Genomic DNA, 22,193 nt, shown 5'->3' on the forward strand with positions numbered 1-22,193 from the left:
CCAGGAGATGGGCTAGAAATTAAGCCCCAGCAAAGACAAGAGGGCTCGCCCCTGCCCGCCCCCCAGGAGCCAGAGCCCTCCCCTGGGCCTAAGCGAATTTCCCCTTCATTTCAAGTGTTTTTTTCTTTTTTTTGCCTTTATTTACTTTCTTATTAGTTATGTCTTTTATACATCTTAGTGTATATATGTCAATCCCACTCTCCCAATTCATCCACCCCCCCCTCCGGCACACACACACAGACACTTTCCCCCCTTGGTGTCCGTACGTTTGTTCTCTACATCTGTGTCTCTATTTCAACCAGGTCAGCCTGGGCGGCAGGCAATGGCTAACATAGCGGAAATGAAAAAATGCAGTGAGAAGAAATATTCTGAGGGTGCTGTTTTCTGGATAATTTAAACCCCTTGGTTAGATTATTTCAGAACCGGAGGAAATGCTTTGGCTTCCATTAACCCCCGGTGAGGGGTTTCCTCTGGCGAGGTTTCTGCACAGTTACTGGTGAGGAGCGTTTGCCAGCTTCAGAGGGAGGTGGCATCCAATAAGGGCTCGTGATGGCTGGAGGGCCACGTGCCCCGGCGTCACAGAGGATTTCTGGGGCGGGTGGGCCAACCTCCAGCTCTGGCCTCACCCTCTCCCATGGCCTCCAGGGGTGCCCCGCTAGCCCTTGCATCTCCCAGATTATCTTGACATGGAAAGGTCCCCACAAGTCACTGAGAACAGAGACCCCCTATCTTCCTTCTCTCTCTGGTCCCAGAGAGACTGTCTTCTCCTTTGTCTAGAATGGTCTTGCAAGTTTAACAAATCCACGGAGGAGAATGATGCTTTCACTACTGTTCTTTTTTTTTTTTTTTTTTTTTTGCGGTATGCGGGCCTCTCACTGTTGTGGCCTCGCCCGTTGCAGAGCACAGGCTCCGGAAGCGCAGGCTCAGCGGCCATGGCTCACGGGTCCAGCCGCTCCGCGGCATGTGGGATCTTCCCAGACCGGGGCGCGAACCCGTGTCGCCTGCATCGGCAGGCGGACTCTCAACCACTGTGCCACCAGGGAAGCCCCACTACTGTTCTTATTTACTTGCTTCATCGACACTGTACACCCGCCACCTCTTAGTCTTTATTTGCATGCAGCATGAAATCCCTTTGAATCCCGAATATTTAACTATCTTCCCCGTTCCAGCACAGACCTGAGAGAGGGCAAGCGTGCCGCGGTGGTGTTTGGCTGCGAAGCCGGCCTCTGTTCCCAGATGGAGTGGGTCACACATGGCAGATGAATAGGGCTAGAATCAGAAAACTGGACAGGCCGGCTATACCCAGCCAGGTCTTTTCAGAGGAGCTTCGTGATTTTGATTCAATTCCCAGAACAACAAACATGCCTCTGTGTAAACACAGTCTCAGAAACGTACTCCAAAGCCAACATGAAATGGTTTCTGGGCTGACCCCTACTTGGCAGAGCTCGTGGGTCTTCCGGTTTTCCGACGTGTGGACTTGAATCATGGACACCTCCTTCGGTCATGGATTTGATTATTGCTTCATTTCCTATTGGTCTTGCTCCTTCTTGGGGAAAACCTGTAATTCTGAGGTTCCATTGCCTTCTCTGTCTTCCAGATTCATCATTGTCTCCGTTATTGTTTTTAGCACTTTGGGTTTTTTTTTCCCCCCTGCATTCTGGGAGATTTTAAAGGTTTTTCTCCGTATCACTGACTTAAGCTTTTTTGGGTCTGATTTTTGGTGATCTCCTGTTACCTTCTGGGTGTGTGCCTGTGAAATTTAGCGTACACACAAAACCGTATGGAAACACAGTGTGTTTCAAAGAACCACACTGAAGTAAACATCTGTGAACTCTTTAAGAAATTAAGGGCTTCCCTGGTGGCACAGTGGTTAAGAATCTGCCTGCCAATGAAGGGGACATGGGTTCGAGCCCTGGTCCGGGAAGATCCCACATGCCACGGAGCAACTAAGCCCATGTGCCACAACTACTGAACCTGTGCTCTAGGGCCCACGAGCCACAACTACTGAGCCCACACGCCAAAACTACTGAAGCCCATGCACCTAGAGCCCGTGCTCCGCAACAAGAGAAGCCACCACAGTGAGAATCCAGTGCATCGCAACAAAGAGTAGCCCCCGCTCACCGCAACTAGAGAAAGCCCACACGCAGCAACGAAGACCCAACACAGCCAAAAAAAAAATAAAAATAAATTAAAAAAAAAAAAAGAAATTAAATATGACCAGATCTGAGAAGGGCCCATAGGTCCTCCCTGTCTTCCCTCCAAAAGTAACCACCATCTGGAATGTTGTGTGAAGCAATCCTTTGCTTTTCTTCCTATTTTTAAAAACTGCTTATATGTATATTTCTAAGTAAAACATTTACTATTACCTGTTTTTGAACATCGTATTTTTAAATCACTGCGTATTCTTGAGTGACTTGCTTTTTTTCCCTTTTGCTCATTGGGTTTTTAATTCATCCTTTGAAATTTATCTGTCTATTCCACCATGAAAGGTCATTTGGGTGGTTTCCAGTTTTTTGCTATTACAACAAATGCTGCTACGTGCATTCTCGGTCATGTTTCCCGGGAAGCAGGTGTGAGAGTTTCTCCAGGCTGTACAGCTGGGAGCAGCGTGTGAGGCTGAACGTCATACACAGATGCCACTCAGGAGGTGCCAAGTGCAACGTGGAGGCGAACCGGCCGGGGCGCCTACCGAATGGCCCTCTTGTTTAGTTTGCAAACAGGGAGCCTCAGGAGCCGGCCTATGACAATGACCCTGGGGTTGATGCAGGGTAGGGAGCAGCAGGCAGAGTTCAAGGGTCAAGAGGACAGTCAGGTGCTGGGACCCAAAACCAGATTCAGGGATGTAAGCAGTTAGATGACACTCAGGGCCAGGCTGGGCTTCAGCTGTGGGTGCGTTAGCCTGGGTTGGGATGTGATAACTTACAAAATCAGGGCGAGGAGAAGCGGGGCAGGGACCCAGGGGACCCCCAGACGGTCGGGGATCACTACGTTGGCCACTGAGGGTGAAACCTCCCGTGTCCCTCCAGCCCGTGGGCCATCCTGGAATAGGAAGGCTGATTCTTGAAGGCAGTGGTCACCAGCTTGGTAGAAATCAGGAGGAAGCTGGTCTAGTGGCTGTAGCCTTTTAGACAGCCCAGGTTCTGCACGTCCTGCTGTGTCACCTTGGACCTGTCACTTAAGGTCCCAGAGCTTCCATCTGGTGGGAGGAGTGGGGACACAGGGCCCCACATCTGGCCCAGACAAGGATCCCAACAAAGGCTGGTTCTCTTCTTCTTCCTTTTTTCACAGAAGGATTTTCTGGCACAGCAGGAGGACACGTGTCTTGAGTTATTTCCTTAGAAGAGGGGATGGTTGTGTATTTCCAGGGCTGGGCACCACCTGGGAGCTTAGTAAATAGCTCCTAAAGGATGCAGTCTCACTCTACTCCCTAGCCCCCATCTGCCAGACAGCTGGCTAGTGGAAGGGGAACAATCGTGCCAGCCAATGTCATTTGGCATCTGGAAAACGTGCAGGAAAAGCTGATTATCCAAATTTTTATTCCAAGTAATGCAAGAAAAGGACCACGATCAGATGCTTTCTCCCTAGCTTTTCACCTGCCTCCCCAGGGCCATGTAGAAGAGGGTATCATAGCAGGGAAAGCCAGGTTGTACAGGCCCAACAGGGGGGAGCGGGGGGGTAAGTGGGCTGTGGTGTCAGGATGGTGTCACACCAACTGATCACAGGGTCAGTGAAGCTGGTCCACACCTTCTTATTCTCAAGCCCGGTCATGGGGACCACAGGGTTCCCAAGCCCGTGGACCGCTGAGCACACCTGGGTGGCTGAGTAAGTGGTGGAGGGGCAGCCGGTGATGCAATAGCCGAATGCTAGGACCTGTGGGCCCTGCTCCTGGTGGGCCAAGGGCTTACTGTTGGAGCACATCGACTCCCCTCCCTACTCCCCGTGGCCAAAGAGCCTCCGGGGACCACCCCCTCCCCCACCTGCCTCAGGGGAACCCAGGACCCCCTCCCGTGGAAGGAGGCGAGCCTCACTGGCTCCGTGCTGTCCTGTGAACACAGGGTACTGGGTGTGGCCCCATCCTGGGCTGCTCTTCCCCAGAGAGCCACTGGCCTCCCCGCTACGCCTCCTTCAAGTCTTTACTCACATCTCACCTCCTCAAAGAGGCCCACCCTGGCCAGTCTCCACCCACACCCTTTTTTTTAACTGTGGTAAAATATACATAACATAAAATTTACCTTTCTAACCATTTTTAGTGTACAGTCCAGGGGCATCAAGTGCACACACTGCTGGGCTACTGTCCCCACCATCCGTCTCCAGACCTTTTTCATCTTCCCAGACCGAAACTCTGTGCCCGTTAAACAATAATTTCTCATTCTCCCACCCCCAGCCCCTGGCAACCACCCTTCTACTTTCTGTCTCTATGAATCTGACTATTCTAGGGACCTCATATAAATGGAAATCCTGAGGACTTCCCTGGTGGTCCAGGGGGTAAGACTCTGCACTCCCAATGCAGGGGGCCCGGGTTCGATCCCTGGTCAGGAACTAGATCTCGCATGCTGCAACTAAAACACGCCGCAATGAAGATCACACGTGCCGCAACTAAGGCCTGGTGCAGCCAAAACAAATAAATAAACATTAAAAAAAAAAAGGAAATCCTACAATATGTGTCCTTTTGTGTCTAGCTTATTTCACTTAGCATAATATCCTTAAGGTTCTTCCATGTTGTAGCATGTGTCAGAATTCCATTCCTTTTTTTTTTTTTGCAGTACGCGGGCCTCTCACTGTTGTGGCCTCTCCCGTTGCGGAGCACAGGCTCCGGACGCGCAGGCTCAGCGGCCATGGCTCACGGGCCCAGCCGCTCCGCGGCATGTGGGATCTTCCCGGACCGGGGCACGAACCCGTGTCCCCTGCATCGGCAGGCGGACTCTCAACCACTGTGTCACCAGGGAAGCCCTCCATTCCGTTTTAAGGCTGAATAATAGGAATAATAACAGGCATAGACCACATTTTGTTTATCCATTCATCCAATGGTAGATGCTTGGGTTGCTTCCGCCTTTAGGCTGTTGTGAATAATGCCGTAAGAAACACTGTATATACCCGGAAGGAGAATTGCTAGATCATTAATTTTCTGAGGAGCTGTCATACTGTGTTCCGTAGTGGCTGCGCTATTGTACTTTCCCGCCATCAACGCACAAGGGTTCAAATTTCTCCACATCCTCACCAACACTTGCTATTTTCTGCTTTTTTAATATCAGCCATCCTAATGGGTGTCACATGGTGGCTGGTCTACTTTCAACACGGCCACCTCCCTCCCCACCCTGCACCCCACACTCCTGATCTCTTTGCTCTGTTCTGCTCTCCTCTTCCCGTGAACATCTAATACACTGTATAATTTGCTCATGTATTAGTTTGGTTATGTGAGGGGAACCACTGACTGAAACTGCCCACCCTGGCCAGGCAAGATAGTAGCCATCTGCATGAGTTATCTTAACAACAGGAGGTCCCGGAACGGGGAACTAACAAGCTACCACCAACCGGAAGAATTCAGGAAAGGTCAAAAGGAGAGAGGAGACGCCCGCCTGTATGTCCTCCCAACCTCCCAGAATCCTTCTCGCTGGAATCCATCTTGGCTGAGGGATGCGAGCACCACCAGGAAAGACCCTGAGCCAGAATGAGCGGCCAGAGACAACCCGGAAACTAACCCCACTGCCATAAAACCCGAGTCTGCGAGCCACGTGGCAGAGCAGTTCTCCTGGCTTCCCTTACCCTGCTGCTCTCTGCCTGGGCGCCCCTTCCCAATTAAGCCTCTTACTTTGTCAGCACGTGTATGTCTCCTCGGACAATTCATTTCCAAGTGTTAGACAAGAGCCCACTCCCGGGGCCTGGAAGGGGTCCCCCTTCCTGCAGCAGTTATGTTTATTGTCTGTTCCTTCTCTCCTCCCCTGGTCCCTGCTAAAATGTAAACTCAAGGCAGAGATATTTGGCTGATTTGTTCATCACTACTTTCCAAGGGCCTAGGACAGTGCCCAGCCCATAGTAACTACTCAATGACTGTTACATGAATGGATGAATAAATGAATGAATGCATGAATAGACAGTAGAGTTGTCAGGAGTTTTGGAGGCAGACACTCCTGACTTCAACCCCTGCTCCATCAATTACTACCTGGTGTCTTTGGGTAAGTGACACGAAGACAAGAGTGAATACCTCACTGGGCTCCAGTGAGGATGACACGAGATACTGACTGGCCCACAGTGGGTGCTGAGTTAATGCCTGCTACTCAGAGCCAGACTGGACTCCCCAGCCGGGACACCAGGCTCAGCGGACTGGAGCGCAACGGTGATAACGTCAGGACTCCCCAGCCGGGACACCAGGCTCAGCGGACTGGAGCGCAACGGTGATAACGTCAGGACTCCCCAGCCGGGACACCAGGCTCAGCGGACTGGAGCGCAACGGTGATAACGTCAGTTCCCTCTTAGATGAGGCAGCACCTGAGAGAGGAAAGTTCTTTCTCCAGCGCATGGACACAGGCTCAGGTAGGCACCCCAAATAAGGGGCAGGGAGGGGTGGGAGACCACTCTGCCTCCCCACAGGAGGAAGGGGGGCTGCTGGGCCCCAGGACACTCCTCCTCCTGCTGCTTCCGCCTGTGTGGGAGGCCAGGAGCCTGCGCTGATAGCCGCTCCACTTGGCAAAGCAGGGCACGTGGGCGGTGGCCAACACACTGAGGAAGTGTGACCATCCGGGTCCCCTGGGGCCGCAGTGGCAGCAGCCCGGAGCGAGCCAGACACAGATGGCGGGGTGCTCAGGCAGCCACCCGCGCGCCAGCCACCCACTCCTGAGCGCACTCCCGGGCCTCCGGGGGCGACCCTCTGGCAAAGCTGTTTGCAGCAAAAATCCAAACTGCAAGTAACAGCAGGACCAGAAGAGAACCAGAGCGGGGAAGCAGATGGCAGCTTGCGGTGAGCACGGGCTGCCCTCCTGGGAGCCAAGCGCCACGAGGATGCTGGGCGTGGCTGGATGGCTGCTTCCCACGGGCTCCAGCTGGGAGCGAGGGGGCCCCTGATTCTCCCAACCTCCTGCAGGCTTGTGCCAAGGTGGACCCTCCCCAGGGGCCCTAACTGGGCTACTGGTTACCCGCCAGCCTGTGGGAGGGTGTTTGAGATGATTTAAAAACCACCATGTGAAGCCACTTTCCTACTCCACAAATTCCCCTTTCAGTCAATCAAGAAGCAACAAGGAGAGAGGGGCCGGAAGCAGGAATACAGACCTAGCATCAATGGGCACTGTGGGGCCCCAGCCAGGGCCATCTGTGATAAGACTACAGGGAAGTCAAAAGCCCCCTGCTGGGAAAAGGTTCTAAAGTGATCTAAACAAGGAACCCGCTTTCCTCTTTTGCAAATGTCTCTTTCAATCAGCAAACGTTTCCCGAACACGTTTTATATGAAAAGCACTGCAGGAAACACAGTAAGTGTTGGTGCAGCCCGGTCTCCACTGAGCTATAATCAGGATGCTGAGTGAAACAGGGAAGGCACAGCGGACGCTGAGCGGAGAAGAATGCTCTCATTGTATTAATCAGCTTCCAATTACTTACAAATTGGCCTTCTCCCCTTTCTAGCTCATCCGCCTCAGAGAATGCCTGCATCCTCAAAGAAGCCTTCCTACTCCAAAGGTACATTTTAGAGGCTGCAGGAGTGGTTTCTAGAATCCTGGGCAATCTGGATTCCAATTAACTTTCCCCCTGATTACAGTATAACTTTGAGTGAGTCACTCTCTTTTTTTTTTTAATGAATCGGATTAAAGGCTAAACAATCAATGACGTGAGTTTCTGGCTTTGCAACATCGTGTGTTTAGAAGCGCCGATGAGGTCCTTCCCAAGCTCGCACTGACACACCCAAGAAAGCTCGTGAGTGAAGGGCACGCGCACACCAGCACGGGAGGGATCTGACATTTCACCTACAGTCAGTCTCCCCTCTGAAGACAGGCGAGTGGGATGGATGAGACGAGTGTCACGGGTCCACCCACCCTTGCCTGCCTAGCAGGGATCAGGGTGCAGGGTCAGGGCTGTCCCTGGGCAGCCTTCCTGGCGTGGCATGATTACGGGTTTCTGGTGGTGCTCAGGGGCTGTCCTCCCTCCTCTAATTCTGTCATTATGGATGGGAGATAGACTCCCAGCAAACAACCAGGTAGGTGTGGGAAGGAGCTGGCAACAGTGAACTGCATCTGGGAAGGTGTGTTTTCTTAAGTAAAGCTCAATCGTGGGAGAGTGGGGAGAGCCAAACTAGGGGCTACAGATTTCCAAGTCCTCCCTAGTTCTGTTTTTTTTTTTTTTTTTTTTTGCAGTATGCGGGCCTCTCGCTGTTGTGGCCTCTCCCGTTGCGGAGCACAGGCTCCGGACACGCAGGCTCAGTGGCCATGGCTCACGGGCCCAGCCGCTCCGCGGCATGTGGGATCCTCCCGGACCAGGGCACGAACCCGTGTTCCCTGCATTGGCAGGCAGACTCTCAACCACTGCGCCACCAGGGAAGCCCCCTCCCTAGTCCTGATGGCCACAGGGCCAGGTCCCAGGAGAATCAGGGTATCTCCTCCGTGGAGCAGAATCCCAGACAAAGGAAAGGGGCTATGAGCAGTGCTTGAGCTGCTTCTGGTAAACCCTGGGCCTGCAGCTCTCACAGCATCAGGAGGGGGATAAAGGCACATGTGCAACCACCAAGACCAAACACAGGAAGCCACCAAAGTCAGACAAAAGAGAAAAAAAGAATCAGTGACGTGGAAGAAAAGTTTTAAGATTTTTCGGAATGGAGGGAAAAATGAAGAGAACTTGAAAATGACTTGGTAGAAGATGATAAATACACAAGGCAGAGAATGGAAATGCACTCTTCAAATGACAAGTGCTCCCAAGAAGAGACCAGACTAGTTCAGGAACAAAGCAATAAGCAAAAGTATAATTGAAAAGCTTTTCTGAATGGAAGATCCAACTATGTTCGTCCTAGACAAAAATCAGTGAAAATGACCCAGGCGTATCCAGATGACGTTACTAACTTCCAAATATAGGCATAAATAATACTACCAGGTTATTTAAAAGGGAATAAAAGCATACGCCTGGCTTCAGACTTCTCCCCCACGTCTCTGTTCTCGCCTTCAAAACTACTTTATGCTGAGCATCAGATCTGGTCAGCCCGCCTTCTCCTGTTCTCAGATTTGACTTCACGGGCTACACCTGCTTGTTGCCTACACTGCATCCTGGAAACTGTCTTCTGGTTCACAAGGTCCTTCCCTGGGGTTCTGCAGGTGTGCCTGATGTGCCGTTTAACCAGGCCACTGAGGGATGTCTCATTCCCTTTTCTTTCTTTCTTTCTTTTTTTTTTTAGATTTTTTTTTTTGATGTGGATCATTTTTAAAGTCTTTTATTGAATTTGTTACAATATTGCTTCTGTTTTATGTTTTGGTTTTTTGGCCATGAGGCATGTGGGATTGAACCTGCACCCCCTGCGTTTGGAAGGCGAAGTCTTAACCACTGGACTGCCAGGGAAGTCCCTTAGTCCCTTTTCTGTGTCTTTAAATCTCGAACTTGTATCAGAGTTTATTAATTTGCTGACAAGGAAACCAGGAAAGTGACCAAAGAACGTGCCCATCCACAGAGGGAATAGAAATGAGGTGGGACAGGGAGCTGGGAGGCCGAACACTTATATAAGCAGCTGGTTTAATTAGGTAAAGACTGCAGTTTCGTGTGGTCACAAAACATCATATTCATGGCAGTCAGTACAGTGGATATCAGGGGCCGGGGACTCCAAGCTGTTGGGAGTGCCAACCAGGGATCAAAAATAAAAAACAATGAATAAGAAGCAAATGATAAGGAACCATCTGTGTCTGTTAATGGGAATGACAAGGTTTACTGCTCTAAAAAATTACTGAAGTATCATTTGATTGAGTTTGTGAATTCCTTAATAACATTTTTCATTTTTAGAAAAGAAAATGGTTCATTTGGTTCTTTTTCAAATTTGCTCATTCTTTTTTCAAATGTCCTATTTGTTCAGTTGGGCTTCTATTGCTTCTCTTATCTCTTTTACTTAATTTAAAAACTTATTTGGACTTTCCTGGCAGTCCAGTGGTTAGGACTCCACGCTTCCACTGCAGGGGGCACGGGCTCGATCCCTGGTCGGGGAGCTAAGATCCCACATGCCGTGCAGTGAGGCCAAAAAAAAAAAACCTATTTATATTTCTTTCACAGTTTCACTATTATCTCTAGTTCCCTGGGCACTGATTCTCCTAGTCGTTACATTTGCCTACTCTCCCTCATGGTGGTTCTTTTCACGTGTGGTCGGTTAGACAACAGAAGCCAAACTCACAGAATTCTGAGTGGGAAAGATTATGATCAATTGCATTATCAGTCAAGTCACTGTCTTTTTTGTATAAAGGCAACAGCTATTACCAGATAGCAAAAGACTCAGAAAATACACTGTCCACATGTCATTATTTAAGATCACATAGCCAGCTAATTATAAGTCAAAAGCAGTAACTCAAGGGTGTACAGGTAATGAGGTTCTATAAACACTGGTGTTTAGTTTTCCCTTCTAAGTATCCATTCTGAGGACATAATCTCAAATGTAGTCAAAAAGCTATGTACACAGATATATAAAGCAATTAGCAATGAGAAGGAAAAAAGGAAATAACTCAGATGGCTTAAATTAGCAGAATATCCATATGACAGAATGTTTACAAAGAGTTATTGATTACACTGAGAACTGCTTAGGATACAATGTTAATTTTAAAACAGAGGTTCGACAATATAAAGAAAACAGACACAGAAAAAAGATAGAAAGTAATTACGCCAAAATGCTAACAGTGATTGTCTCTGGATGGTAAGATCATGGATTTTGGGAGGGTGTATACTTCTTTATGCTTTCTATACATTGTGAATATCGATGATCCATATTAATTTTATAATCAGAAAAGAGTTAAATGTATAAAATATTTAAAAAAATGAAAACTTCTAAGGGTAACAACAGTCAAGAACTTAAATATCTGGGGTAATACTAAATAAGAAAGATGAAGTATCATGGTACTAACTCTGACATTATAGTCTATAATTTATACTCAACACAGTAGCCAGAGTATCCTTTAAAAATTGGGGGAGGGCTCCCCTGGTGGCGCAGTGGTTGAGAGTCCGCCTGCCGATGCAGGGGACACGGGTTCGAGCCCTGGTCTGGGAAGATCCCACATGCCACGGAGCAACTGGGCCCGTGAGCCACAACTACTGAGCCTGCATGTCTGGAGCCTGTGCTCCGCAACAAGAGAGGCCGCGATAGTGAGAGGCCCGCGCATCGCGATGAAGAGTGGCCTCCGCTTGCCACAATTAGAGAAAGCCCTCACACAGAAACGAAGACCCAACACAGCAAAAATAAATAAATTAAGAAAAACAAAAAAACAAACAAAAAAACCCCCCAAAAAACATGCCAGGGAATCCTAAAGACCTTCTAATTGATAATAAAAGAGAACTTTAAAAAAAAAAATTGGGGGAGGATTCAGGTCACGCTTCTCCTCTACTTCAGACCTTCAAGGGCTCCCCATTTCACTCAGAGTAAAAGCCAAAGTCCTTCCAAGGATCTACAAGGACCAACACGATCTGACCCCCGGCCACGTCTCTGACCTCCTCTCCTGAACCTGACTTTGCTCCAGTCACACTGTTCTACTTAATGTTCCTCAAACCTACTAAGGACACACCTGCCTCAGGGCCTTTACACTTGCAGTGCCCTTTACTTGGAATGCTTTCTGTCCACGCAGCCACACAGTGTGTTCCACACCTCAGCTCAGATGACATTTTATCAGTGAGCCCTTTCCTGACCCCTGTAAAAAATAACAGCTACCCCTATGTTCCCATCACCCCGTCCCCTTTACCAAGTACTTTTTCACCATCGGTGACATGGCAGAACTTACTTTATTGCGTTTGTGGTCTCCATCTCCCATGAGAAGAGTTCTTTTGCCCGGTGCATAGAAGATGCCCAATAACTAAGCGTTGAATGTCCGAACAACTAAATGCGTGAGACTGTAAGCTCCTGAAGAGCAGAGGGGCTGAAGTGGACACCACAGCATCACCGAAGTGCACAAAACAGGCAGCAATGCCAACCTGATGGTCCCAGGGACACGTAACCAACATTCGACTCACTCCAGAAAAAAATACTTGTAATTACAGCCAAAGATGACAGCAGAGAAGAGTCAAATGGAAAAAGAAGATAAGCGTGTCTGGGCACAGTAATATGAGAGTTTCCATCAGAAAAGGCAAGATCTTCCATCAGGACCTGGTTTTTGCTGCACGACAGAACGCCACATTTTTATCACAGACTCAGAACCAGCTCTGTGTGGCGCTTAAGATGACATTTCAAATGCTCTTTCTATTAAGCTATCTCTTTGTTGTGATTAGATATTTTTCTACGGAAAAAAAAAAAAAGGCATTAGGAAACCCATTTCCCTGGCACTCTCCCACCCCAAAAGCAGGCAGGAAAATGCAGCGCTTGGGTATGGCTTCCACAGGCACCCAGACAGACACACATACTTTCAGGGCCCGTCCACACCTCCTAAGCGTCCACAGTCTGCCTGGTCCTGCAGAGGGAATACAGCATCCTTGATCTTGCCCAGTTTTATCAGCCTCTAGAAATTCAAGGACAAACTGATAGCATAGTGCACAGCCTCATATTCTTTACTTAAGGAAAGATAAGAAAATTCATCCTAAGCTATTTCAGACTTTCCTGGGCATCGGAGCGCTCAGAGATTAGGACGGGCTGGTGGTGGATGCCGCCTGCGGTAGCTCAGGACTATTAATGAGCGTGAGGGTAACTCACGGTGGGGCTGGACGGGGCCAGCTGACCCCCACCCAAGCCCTCCATTAAATTATTACATTTGCTAAATTTTTTTTTTTTTTTTTTTGCGGTACGTGGACCTCTCACTGTTGTGGTCTCTTCCGCTGCAGAGCACAGGCTCCGGACGCGCAGGCTCAGCGGCCATGGCTCACGGGTCCAGCCGTTCTGCGGCATGTGGGATCTTCCCGGACCGGGGCACGAACCCGTGTCCCCTGCATCGGCAGGCGGACTTTCAACCACTGCGCCACCAGGGAAGCCCGACGTTTGCTAACTTTGTCTTTCCTCTTATCGCCCTCCTTTTCCTTGACAATTCCTTCATCTCCAACCTCCCCACAGCTCAGCCGCGTCTTGCTATCCTGCTCAGGAATCTCCTACAAGATAGTATTTTAGGGAATTTTCCTCTCTCGTGGATGCCTGCATCTTAGAAGGGACCCCTTGAAGCCCAGAAGGACCTCAAGTTCAGAGGGGGAAGTTCCAGCTGGGTAAGAGAGGCAGGCTTCTAATATTGATGGAGTGCCTATTCTAGGCTGGACACTTTGTCTACTGTAATGATGTTGCTGAATGTTCAAGGTATCTCCAGGAAACAGGTATTATCGTCTCCATTTCAGGAAGAGACATCAGGGACCTCTGGGCAAGACAGACTAGAATGTTAGTTCACGCTTGGAGGCCCTGCCTACTATCTTCCCTGTTCCAAAGACACGACAGTGGTCCATGAAAAGATTCCAGCAAGGAAGCTCAACTGTTCTCAGAAGTAAGACATATATCTCGATGGATCAGAAGCTCCAAATATTTACTATTTTGAGGGGCTGAAGGCACAGCCTGCTGACTCAGAACCCAGAAGCAGGTGGAGGGAGCTGGAAGGTTGGTTTTCCAAGGGTACAGGGACTAAAAGTCTCCCACGGGAGGTGGGGGACCAGTCCCTGAAATGGGGGCTGGTGAAAGCACTTTCCATCTGAGGGAGGAAGCGGAAAAAACCAGAGGTACCATTTCCCCACCCTCCTAAGACTAAAGCTTGTCTGTGAATGTGAATAGTGATACAAGCTGGAAGAAGCACACACGTAGCCAGGGCCTGGCCAGACTGCCTATGGCTTTGACGACAGGCTCCAGGAATAATCCCATGATCGCTGTGAACACGCAGCTCATCACTAACCCAAGACAGCTGGCCCTGCGCCGGGGGACCAAGGACCTGGGTGGAAGCAACCTGAAATCACTCGCCAAGGAGAGCTGCATGGAGGTGATGAGCAAGGAGAGAAAGAGAGAGAGAGACGGACTCCCACTCAAGATGAGCAGACGAACCCCAATTCCAAAACACCCGAGGAAAGGTGTTGCTGAGAGAGACAACCAACAAAGAGTCTCAAAGATTTAGCGAGCTGGAAAGGAACTGAGGAATTTACCCCGAAAGTATCTCAGAAAGGCAAAGAAAAAAAATGAGAAAGCACAGTTGGGAGCTGTGGAGAATGGATGGAGAGGCTCAGAACTGTATCCCACAGGGTTTCCAGGAGGGGAGACTTGGAATGGCAGGGCAGCAATATTCAAGGATATCATGGCGGAGGATTTTCTCTAACTAGAGACATTTTATGGATCCTCAGATGAAAGGCGCATATTAATCACCAAGCCGGTAAGTAAAAAAAAATAAATCCACATGTCGAAAACCTGGGGCATCTTCCCTCTACCCGCCTCCTTCTGTTCCTGAGATCCCTGGCCCATGGCCTTCCCCAGGAGCTGCCTGACAAGGTCCTCCACTGTTTTAGCCCCATTCCTGATCCTGGCACAGTGAAGAAAGCCCTGGGTTTGGGGTTGGGAGACGTAGGTTCGAGCCCGCCATCTGCTACTGCCTCAGAGTCCTTGCTGAGCCTTGATTTCTTCCCTTCAAATGGGATCAGAAGTAGAATGACAGAAATTTAGAACCAGAAGGGACTTTGGGGGCGGCGTCATCACAGCAGACCACGGCTAGACCACAGTCAGACCCACTAACTAGCTCGGTGCCCACAAGATACTTAACCTCCTGCGTCTCCATCTCCCCATCATTAACAGGGGATAATAACAGCACTGGCCTGTGGGGTTGCATAAGGATGAAATGAATTCATTCGCGTAAAGAACTTAGCACGGTGCCACGCGCAGAGTAAACCTTCAACCCGGGGCAGCCACTTCTGTTATGATAATAATAGACGCCCATGAAATGCTACCTGCGACCTATATGCAGTGCGAGGGGCTCCCCACTGAAACCACGGACCCCAGGCAGAGCAGAACCAGGGCCCATTGCCCCCTCTGCACTGGGGAACGGGCAAGCCAGCCGGCTACCCTCCCCACCCTCATCCCGGGCTGCCCCTGGTAGGCCCTCCTTGGCCTTCTGAGAAGCCCCTCTCCGTGACCAACCATGAACTTCCCTGAATTCGTGCACGCCCCGGCCCTGCCCAGGCCCCCCCCAGACCCCGCTGCCCCGGGTACCCTACCTCTCTCTGCTCACTGCAGATCTTACACAGCCACAGGGGCCGCTTCTGGCCGGGGGAGGCCTCGATCCCGCATTTGGTGCAGACTTTCTACAAGAGAGAGGACACGGGAACGTAAACACTCAGCTCCTTCCTCCTCAGCTGAGGGGCTGGGAAAACTATAACCAAGGAGCCCTCTGGCACCTTCTGAGGGGATGGCTTCTGCTTCAGGCCCCAAGGGGCGATAACCCAAAGGATACAGATCATCTAAGACCCGTAGCTGGCTTTGGGGCACAATAGGTGTGCCCATGCAAGGATCTCCGTGATAGAAATTCACCCTCACACGTACATCCTGTTGGGATCACGTCAAAAAAAAATAAGCTTGCTGAGAGTCACAGCTGCATCATTTTCAATAGCAAGGAACTGGAAACAACCCAAACGCCCAATACCAGAGGCCGATCCAGGCAAACACAACTGAATACGATACGGCCTTAACAGCAGACTGTCGGTCCCCGGAAATGTGGGCAGGAAATGATGTTTTTCAACAAAGAAAACATAAAAAAAAAAAAGAGCATGGAATAGTGAAAGGAAGGGAAGACCAGGAACAAAAAAAAAAAAAAAAAAAAAAGAACATGGAGCAAAGAAAACAGACATTTGTATATAACCAGGCAAAACATTCACTTGTGTGCCTGACAAGGTAAGACAACGATATGGTGACAAATACCAGTGACCGCTTGGGCACTTCCTTCATGCCAAGGCCCTTCATTTAACGATCCCAGGACCCCTGTCATATGAGAATTAGGCCCACTTTACAGGCAGTAGTTTGAGAATTGCTCAAGTTCACGCAGCAAGTAAGTAACAGACTCAGGTCTGCCTCTAGAGCTGCTGTATAACTAACTGCCCCCGGACACGTGAGCGGCCAGAACCTGGGCTCTGCAGCGCTTCTCCTTCTACAGAGTTGCTGAAGATCACATAACTTCTCGGTACATATTTTGCTTCCCCGAGATGCACAGCCACAAGCCCTGGTGGAAAAGAGCCAGATGAAAGGCACCAGGAGGCAGAGGGGCACTTGGTGGGGCTGAGACCTCTTCTGGGCTAACCCCGGCAGAGTCTGATGCGGGGACAGCGCGTCCTCCTCAGAGAACAGTCACACCAGCTAATCCATGCATCTTTCTGCCGCTGCGTGGAAGCTGCCCGGTCCCTGCGGGGCTTGGGCTCTCTCCTCTCTCCTGTCGAGGGAAGGCTGTATCTGCGGCTTGGCCTTTTCTGCGGGCTGCCAACTGAGCAAGGAGCACACCTCTCCACGGAGAGGGAAATGTCACCAACTTGGCTTTTCAGAGCATGTTGTCACCGCCTGATTGGGCAGTGGGGCCACAGGAGGTGAGGAATCAGCTCGTGGCAGAAGGGAAGCTATGATACATTCGTGGGGGGTATGCATTCGCTTCCATCAGACCCGCAGGTACAAGAAATGTCACTTTTCTTTTATTTCTCCAAATAAATTGTAATCTGCTCCAAGCTCCTGTCCCTCTGGGTTGGCAGGAAAGTCCATCCCAGTCTGTTTGGGCCCCGCTCTCGCAAAGGGCCCAGGCTTGGGGTCTTTGGTGGCGCAGTACCTCTGGGAAGGGTCCCCTGGGTGCTGCCGGACTGCTCACTGCTGTGCTGTTCCCCCTCTGAGCTCCCACGTCCCTCAGAGGGGGAAGGGGCCTGGCCACTTCTGTGTCAGGCCTGGGTTTGGGATCTGTGCCAGGCTGGGGTGCCGCCTCTCTGGGGGCCAGCAGCCTGTCCCCCTGGAGCCCCGAGCCACCAGTCTGGAGACTCTCCCTTCCCCACTAGAGCTGCCTCTTGCTACCCCTTCCAATGCTCAACCCAACCCTTCTACCTCTAGGACAGGGGCCCCCATAAGCCCATAAGATGGGACTCAAGAAACACACATGGGGGCTTCCCTGGTGGCGCAGTGGTTGAGAGTCCGCCTGCCGATGCAGGGGACACGGGTTCATGCCCCGGTCCGGGAAGATCCCACATGCCGCGGAGCGGCTGGGCCCGTGAGCCATGGCTGCTGAGCCTGCGCGTCCGAAGCCTGTGCTCCGTAACGGGAGAGGTCACAGCAGTGAGAGGCCCGCGTACCGCAAAAAAAAAGAAACACACCCGGGCCCCTCCTTCCTGGGGTGAAGAGAGGGAGGAGGCGCTGCAGTCGGCGGGCTGTTTTTCCTGCTCATTCCCACGATCCCGTATAGATGGCACACGTGGGATCAGTGGAGCCGTCTCAGAGAGGGCAGATTTCCCTCTTGTGTTTTCTACATGCTTGTACGGTCCAATGACAGCTCGTCCTCCAAGCGCGCAGTGTGCCCTAACCCCCTCCCAAGGTTGCTGAATCAGACGATGCTGCTGGGAATCGGGAGAGAAGACCAGTTCCTCCCATTATGGAACACCAGCCCCTGCCACCCTGGCAACAGAGTGTGAAGGAGGTGGGTGTCATGATGTCCATCATACGGGTGAAGGAAATGAGGCTCAGAGATGTTGAAGGCTGCCCGCAGTCCCACAGTTAGGTAGCGACAGTCAGGATTTGGGAAGCTCCCCTCTTCTGGACCTTAGGAGAGCTGAGCACCGCGTGGAGCACAGCCCTGTGTTGGGAGGGTGGGGCCCGGTGAGGCACCCAACGCTCAGTCCCAGGTCGGCCTGCCTGCCAGGCCAAAGGGCATGTCTGGCTGCCTTGGAGGAGTGACATTTAAGCAGGGTTTGAAGGATGGGCGTGCACGTGCCCTCGATAAATAGCATCTGATTGACTGACTGATCATCTGCGCTGTTGGGCGGCAGGGAAAGAAGCTAGGAGAGAGTGCTTGAAAGCTGTGTCCTGTCTTCTACCCAGAGAACACAGCACACGGAACCACCTGGCCTGGGGGCAGGAGCCGTGTGGACCAGTCACCTTCCAGAGGCAGGGTCAAAGGCTGTTGGGTCAGCTCCCAGTCCTGGTGGGGGAGGGATGGATGGCATGTCCCAAGTGTTCTCTCCTCCCCTTGTCCTGTGGGGTTCTGGAGGGAGTTGGGGGTGACATGACAGGGCATACCCTCCCTGGCCCACGGGCAGCCCTGTATTCAGGCTACCAGCCATCACTAGTGGAACCCCTGGTCAGTCCCGGCCATCTCTTGGTCCCTCTTTACAAGCTCCAGCGTCTCCAGCTGCGGAATCCGGGCCAGCAAAAAGATAACACGCCCCAGTTCAAATAATACATAATTGCTGTTCTAGTAAATCTCGACCAAGAAGAGAATAACGAGCCTTTTCCCCTTATGGGCTTGGTCTTTGTTCCAGGTTCCAATAAAGAAAATTAAGCAGGCGGTATTTTAAAAAGCCAGTGAGAGAGAGTGTGAGCCGGCCACAACATCAACTCAGTGTAAAGGGAACACTGCACAGTCGTGTCAAGGACAGCCGGGCCTGGGGGTGGCCACCAGCTTCCCTGCCAAGTGGGTTTCCATTGAGCGGAATTGCCCCGGGTGAGTGAGCGCTGGCTTCCCGGGCTTGGCTCTCTCATGCTTCCTGCAGCCTCAAACTGTGTCTGAGCGTTAAACAAACCAAGTCTAGCTTCTGGGCCTGACTCAGACGCTCCATGCATTCCTTTTGCAAATGTACATCCCATCCCAGAACACGCATGGGGAAAGGGGGTGGCTCAGAGTGTAGCCCACGGGACACAGGCTTTGGGGCACGGGAGCACAGCGTCTGCCATTTAGATGCAACCTTGGACTTGTTACCAGCCTTCTCTGAGCTGCATTTTCTTGTCCCGAGGACGGTGGTAACAGGCGGGCTCATGTCACAGTTAGGAGGGTCAAGGAGATGATTGATGAAAGTGCTCAGCACAGTCCACGGTCAGGAGCAGGCGGCAACCACAGTCCTGCACAGCTGCCTCAGTGAAGGATGCCACACGCATCAGTTATATAAGCCAAAACCCCAGAGTCGTCCTTGACCCCCACTCTCCCTCCTGCCCATCCAAATAATCCATCTCCAGGAACTCTAAATCTCACTAGAACTGTCCACTCTCCTCCAGGACCCTCCCTATCCACACTGCCATCTCCGGCGCCTGCACCACGGCCCCACCCCACTTTGGCCAGCCTCCAGCTGGTTCCCAGCATGGAAGCCAGCGTGATCTTTTCAAGATGCAAATCTCATCACGTCCTGTCTACCGTCCTTGCCAGCTTAGGAGCCTCCAGAGACTTCCTGTTGCCCTCTGGGTGAAGACCACACCCTTTCACATGACGCATGATGCCCGCTCAGGGTAGACCTACCTCCTTGTGACCTCAGCTTGCACCCCTCTCCCCTACTCTACTGCCTCGTTCTCCATCTCAAGCCCCAGCCGTGTTGGCCTGACTTCAGTCCCTGGTCCTCAATCTGCTTTTCCTGCCACTGGACCTTGGCATGTGCTGCTCTCTCTGTCTGGGATGTACTTGACCACACGCTCTCCTCATGAGCCTATGCATCCTTCAGACCTCAGCAAAAGCGAAAGCACCGCTTCTTCAAGGAAGCCTTCTCTGCCGTCTTAACCCGGTTGGAGCTTCCCTAACAGGCTCTCGCCTCTTCTCCTCCACTGAGACTTACCCTCATTTGTGTGGCTGTGTAACTACGGTCACTTCCCCTGCTAGACTGTCAACAACCAGAGGGCAGAGGCCGCGTCTGTTTCTGTTCACCTTCCTGTTTCCGGCATGATGAATTTTTGTGGAATAAATGAATAAACAAATGAGAGCTACTTTTAACATTACACCTGAGAAGGCAAGATGTGGCCCCTCCTGGAATGTGCCAACCTGCTGGGGGGAAGAGACGCACAGAAACAGGAAACACTCGCTGGGCAGCAGCGGGGCAGGGGGGGCCCCGTCCACACTGAGTGAGGCTGATTGGTCAGGCGACGGGAGACCAGACACCCTGGGGTGGGGTGTCAGGGGTGGTGGGACTGCTGCCCGGTGGGCCTCACTCTCAGTGGGCGGGGCATGAATCCAGGCTGGGCTGGCCACAGAGGAAATGACACTGAGGGTCCTTTGCTAAGGGTGGGGGCAGAGATGTGTGCCCCGCCCTCCATGTGACCACTGCCTGCCCGCCGCCCCAGGGGCGCATCCTGCAGGCTGCCTGTGTGTTCAGACTCTTTCCAAGGTCTGTGGGGGCGCCCTCCTGAGCATCCTCATACCCTAGGCCACTTCGGTCACCCCAACACTCCCTGGAACCCCACCTCTCCATCCAACATCATCACCTTCACCTTCCCACGCTATAGGTCAGAGTCAGAGGCACGACACGGTCCGGGAGACCACAGAGCTGGGGCACCTCACTCCCAGGCCGGCCTTCCCATCCTCACCGCGAGCCCCTGACTCATTCCACACGGAGCCTTCACGCTCCACGGCGGAGCCCCTGAGCTGCCGCCGACTAGAAGGGAGCAGGTGTGGGGCCCACGCGGGGGTGGGAACGAAACTGCTCGCACCCCTCCAGGGCGCTTAGTACCCGGGGTCAGCCACGCTCTGTGACAGGCCCTGGAGGCTTCGCTGCTGCTGCGTCATCCATCACACAGAAAGCAGTGCTCCCGGCACTCAGCCAACCGAAGAAAGACGAAATTGTGCTTAAATGTCCCACACGAGGAGGCCAGAGAAACGTACGCTGCGCTGCAGAAATGAATAATGGAGATGGTTAACTTGAAAACATCTGGTGCTTCAATTCAGCAAACGTTTACTCAATACTGGATGGAAGGTGCTGTTCTAGGAAGGATGAGGATGAACAAGCCACGGCCCTTTGTCCTCAGCGAGGGTTCCGTCGAGAGGAGGACTTGATGAACAAGCAAAACTCATCTGGAAAAGGACTTGCCCAAGAGCTTCAAGACTGAAACTGGAAAAGGACTTGCCCAAGAGTTTCAAGTTTCACCGACTGAAGTGTGTCAGTGAGACGGTCTCTCCTTAGGAACCAGGCAGCAATGATGCTCGTGGAGTGGCTGCCCCCGACCCCTCACCCCAGGAAGGCAGGGTAAAGAAATGGCTGTGTCCAGACAATCACAGCACAGGCATGAACAACGTGAAGAAATCAGCCCGCGAGTGTGCATTTCACGCCACCCAGTGTGCTCCCCATGCTAGAACTCAAACCTTCAGCAAGGAAAAAAATCCGATTGTGTTTTGGAGAAAGGTACTCGGCAATAAAAAATGACGATGTAAACAGAAAGAATGAAAACAATCACGACGGAACCGTGTATTTACTGACATGGAGCAATGTTCAGAATAAATTAAGTTAAAAAAGCAGGTTATAAACAGTAAGCCTAGTGTGATTCTCTACCATATAGATATGTATATGTGCCTATATCCATTTAGAAGTAGATATATACACAGAAAAATATCTGGAAGGAGACCGGTCAAAACATAAATTGAATCGTGCTAAGTCAAAATCTATTTTAAATGGGTAAGCAGAATTCCTGTTTAAAGGAAGGCTACGCTAAATGTTTTGGGAAATCACTTGCCCCGACTTCATTTTTTGACCCCATCTGGATTTTTGTGGGTCAGGATGGATTAAAGAAGCCGAAGACATAGGCACAAACGGGGGGGAGACTGGACTTGCTGGTTGAGCGTGGCTCAAAGGTAGATAGTCAGCCTTGCCTCCACCCGCCTCCACCTCCGCAGGTGGTGTCCACGGGTCACTGATCCCTCTGAGCACAGGATCGGTCCTGCTCACCCCCAAGACATCAGCCAGGCTTGGAGGTGCATCACCAGCCCTGGAGGGCCAGGAGTGCAGGGGCTAGACATGGCCTCCTTGCTACAGACACACTCAGTATCTGGAAGCCAGGTTCTGCTGCCAAGTGACTTTCAGTACGTTAGGTACTGATGCACATATTATAAATATTTATATACTTTAGGTATTGATGTACATATTATAAATATTGATATACTTTCTCGAGCCCTGGTGCT

At 51.3% G+C, this 22,193-nt stretch overlaps 1 protein-coding gene across 1 annotated transcript in view; it reads right to left on the reverse strand.

The window, feature by feature from the left end:
- The window catches only part of RPH3AL (rabphilin 3A like (without C2 domains)), a 141,861-nt gene that overhangs the window by 35,379 nt on the left and 84,289 nt on the right, over positions 1 to 22,193 (reverse strand). The window contains 1 exon segment of the mRNA XM_079904524.1: positions 15,304 to 15,390. Coding sequence (XP_079760650.1) covers positions 15,304 to 15,390 — 87 coding nt within the window.

Source organism: Stenella coeruleoalba, assembly GCF_951394435.1.
Source record: "Stenella coeruleoalba genome assembly, chromosome: 19".
NCBI lineage: Eukaryota > Metazoa > Chordata > Mammalia > Artiodactyla > Delphinidae > Stenella > Stenella coeruleoalba.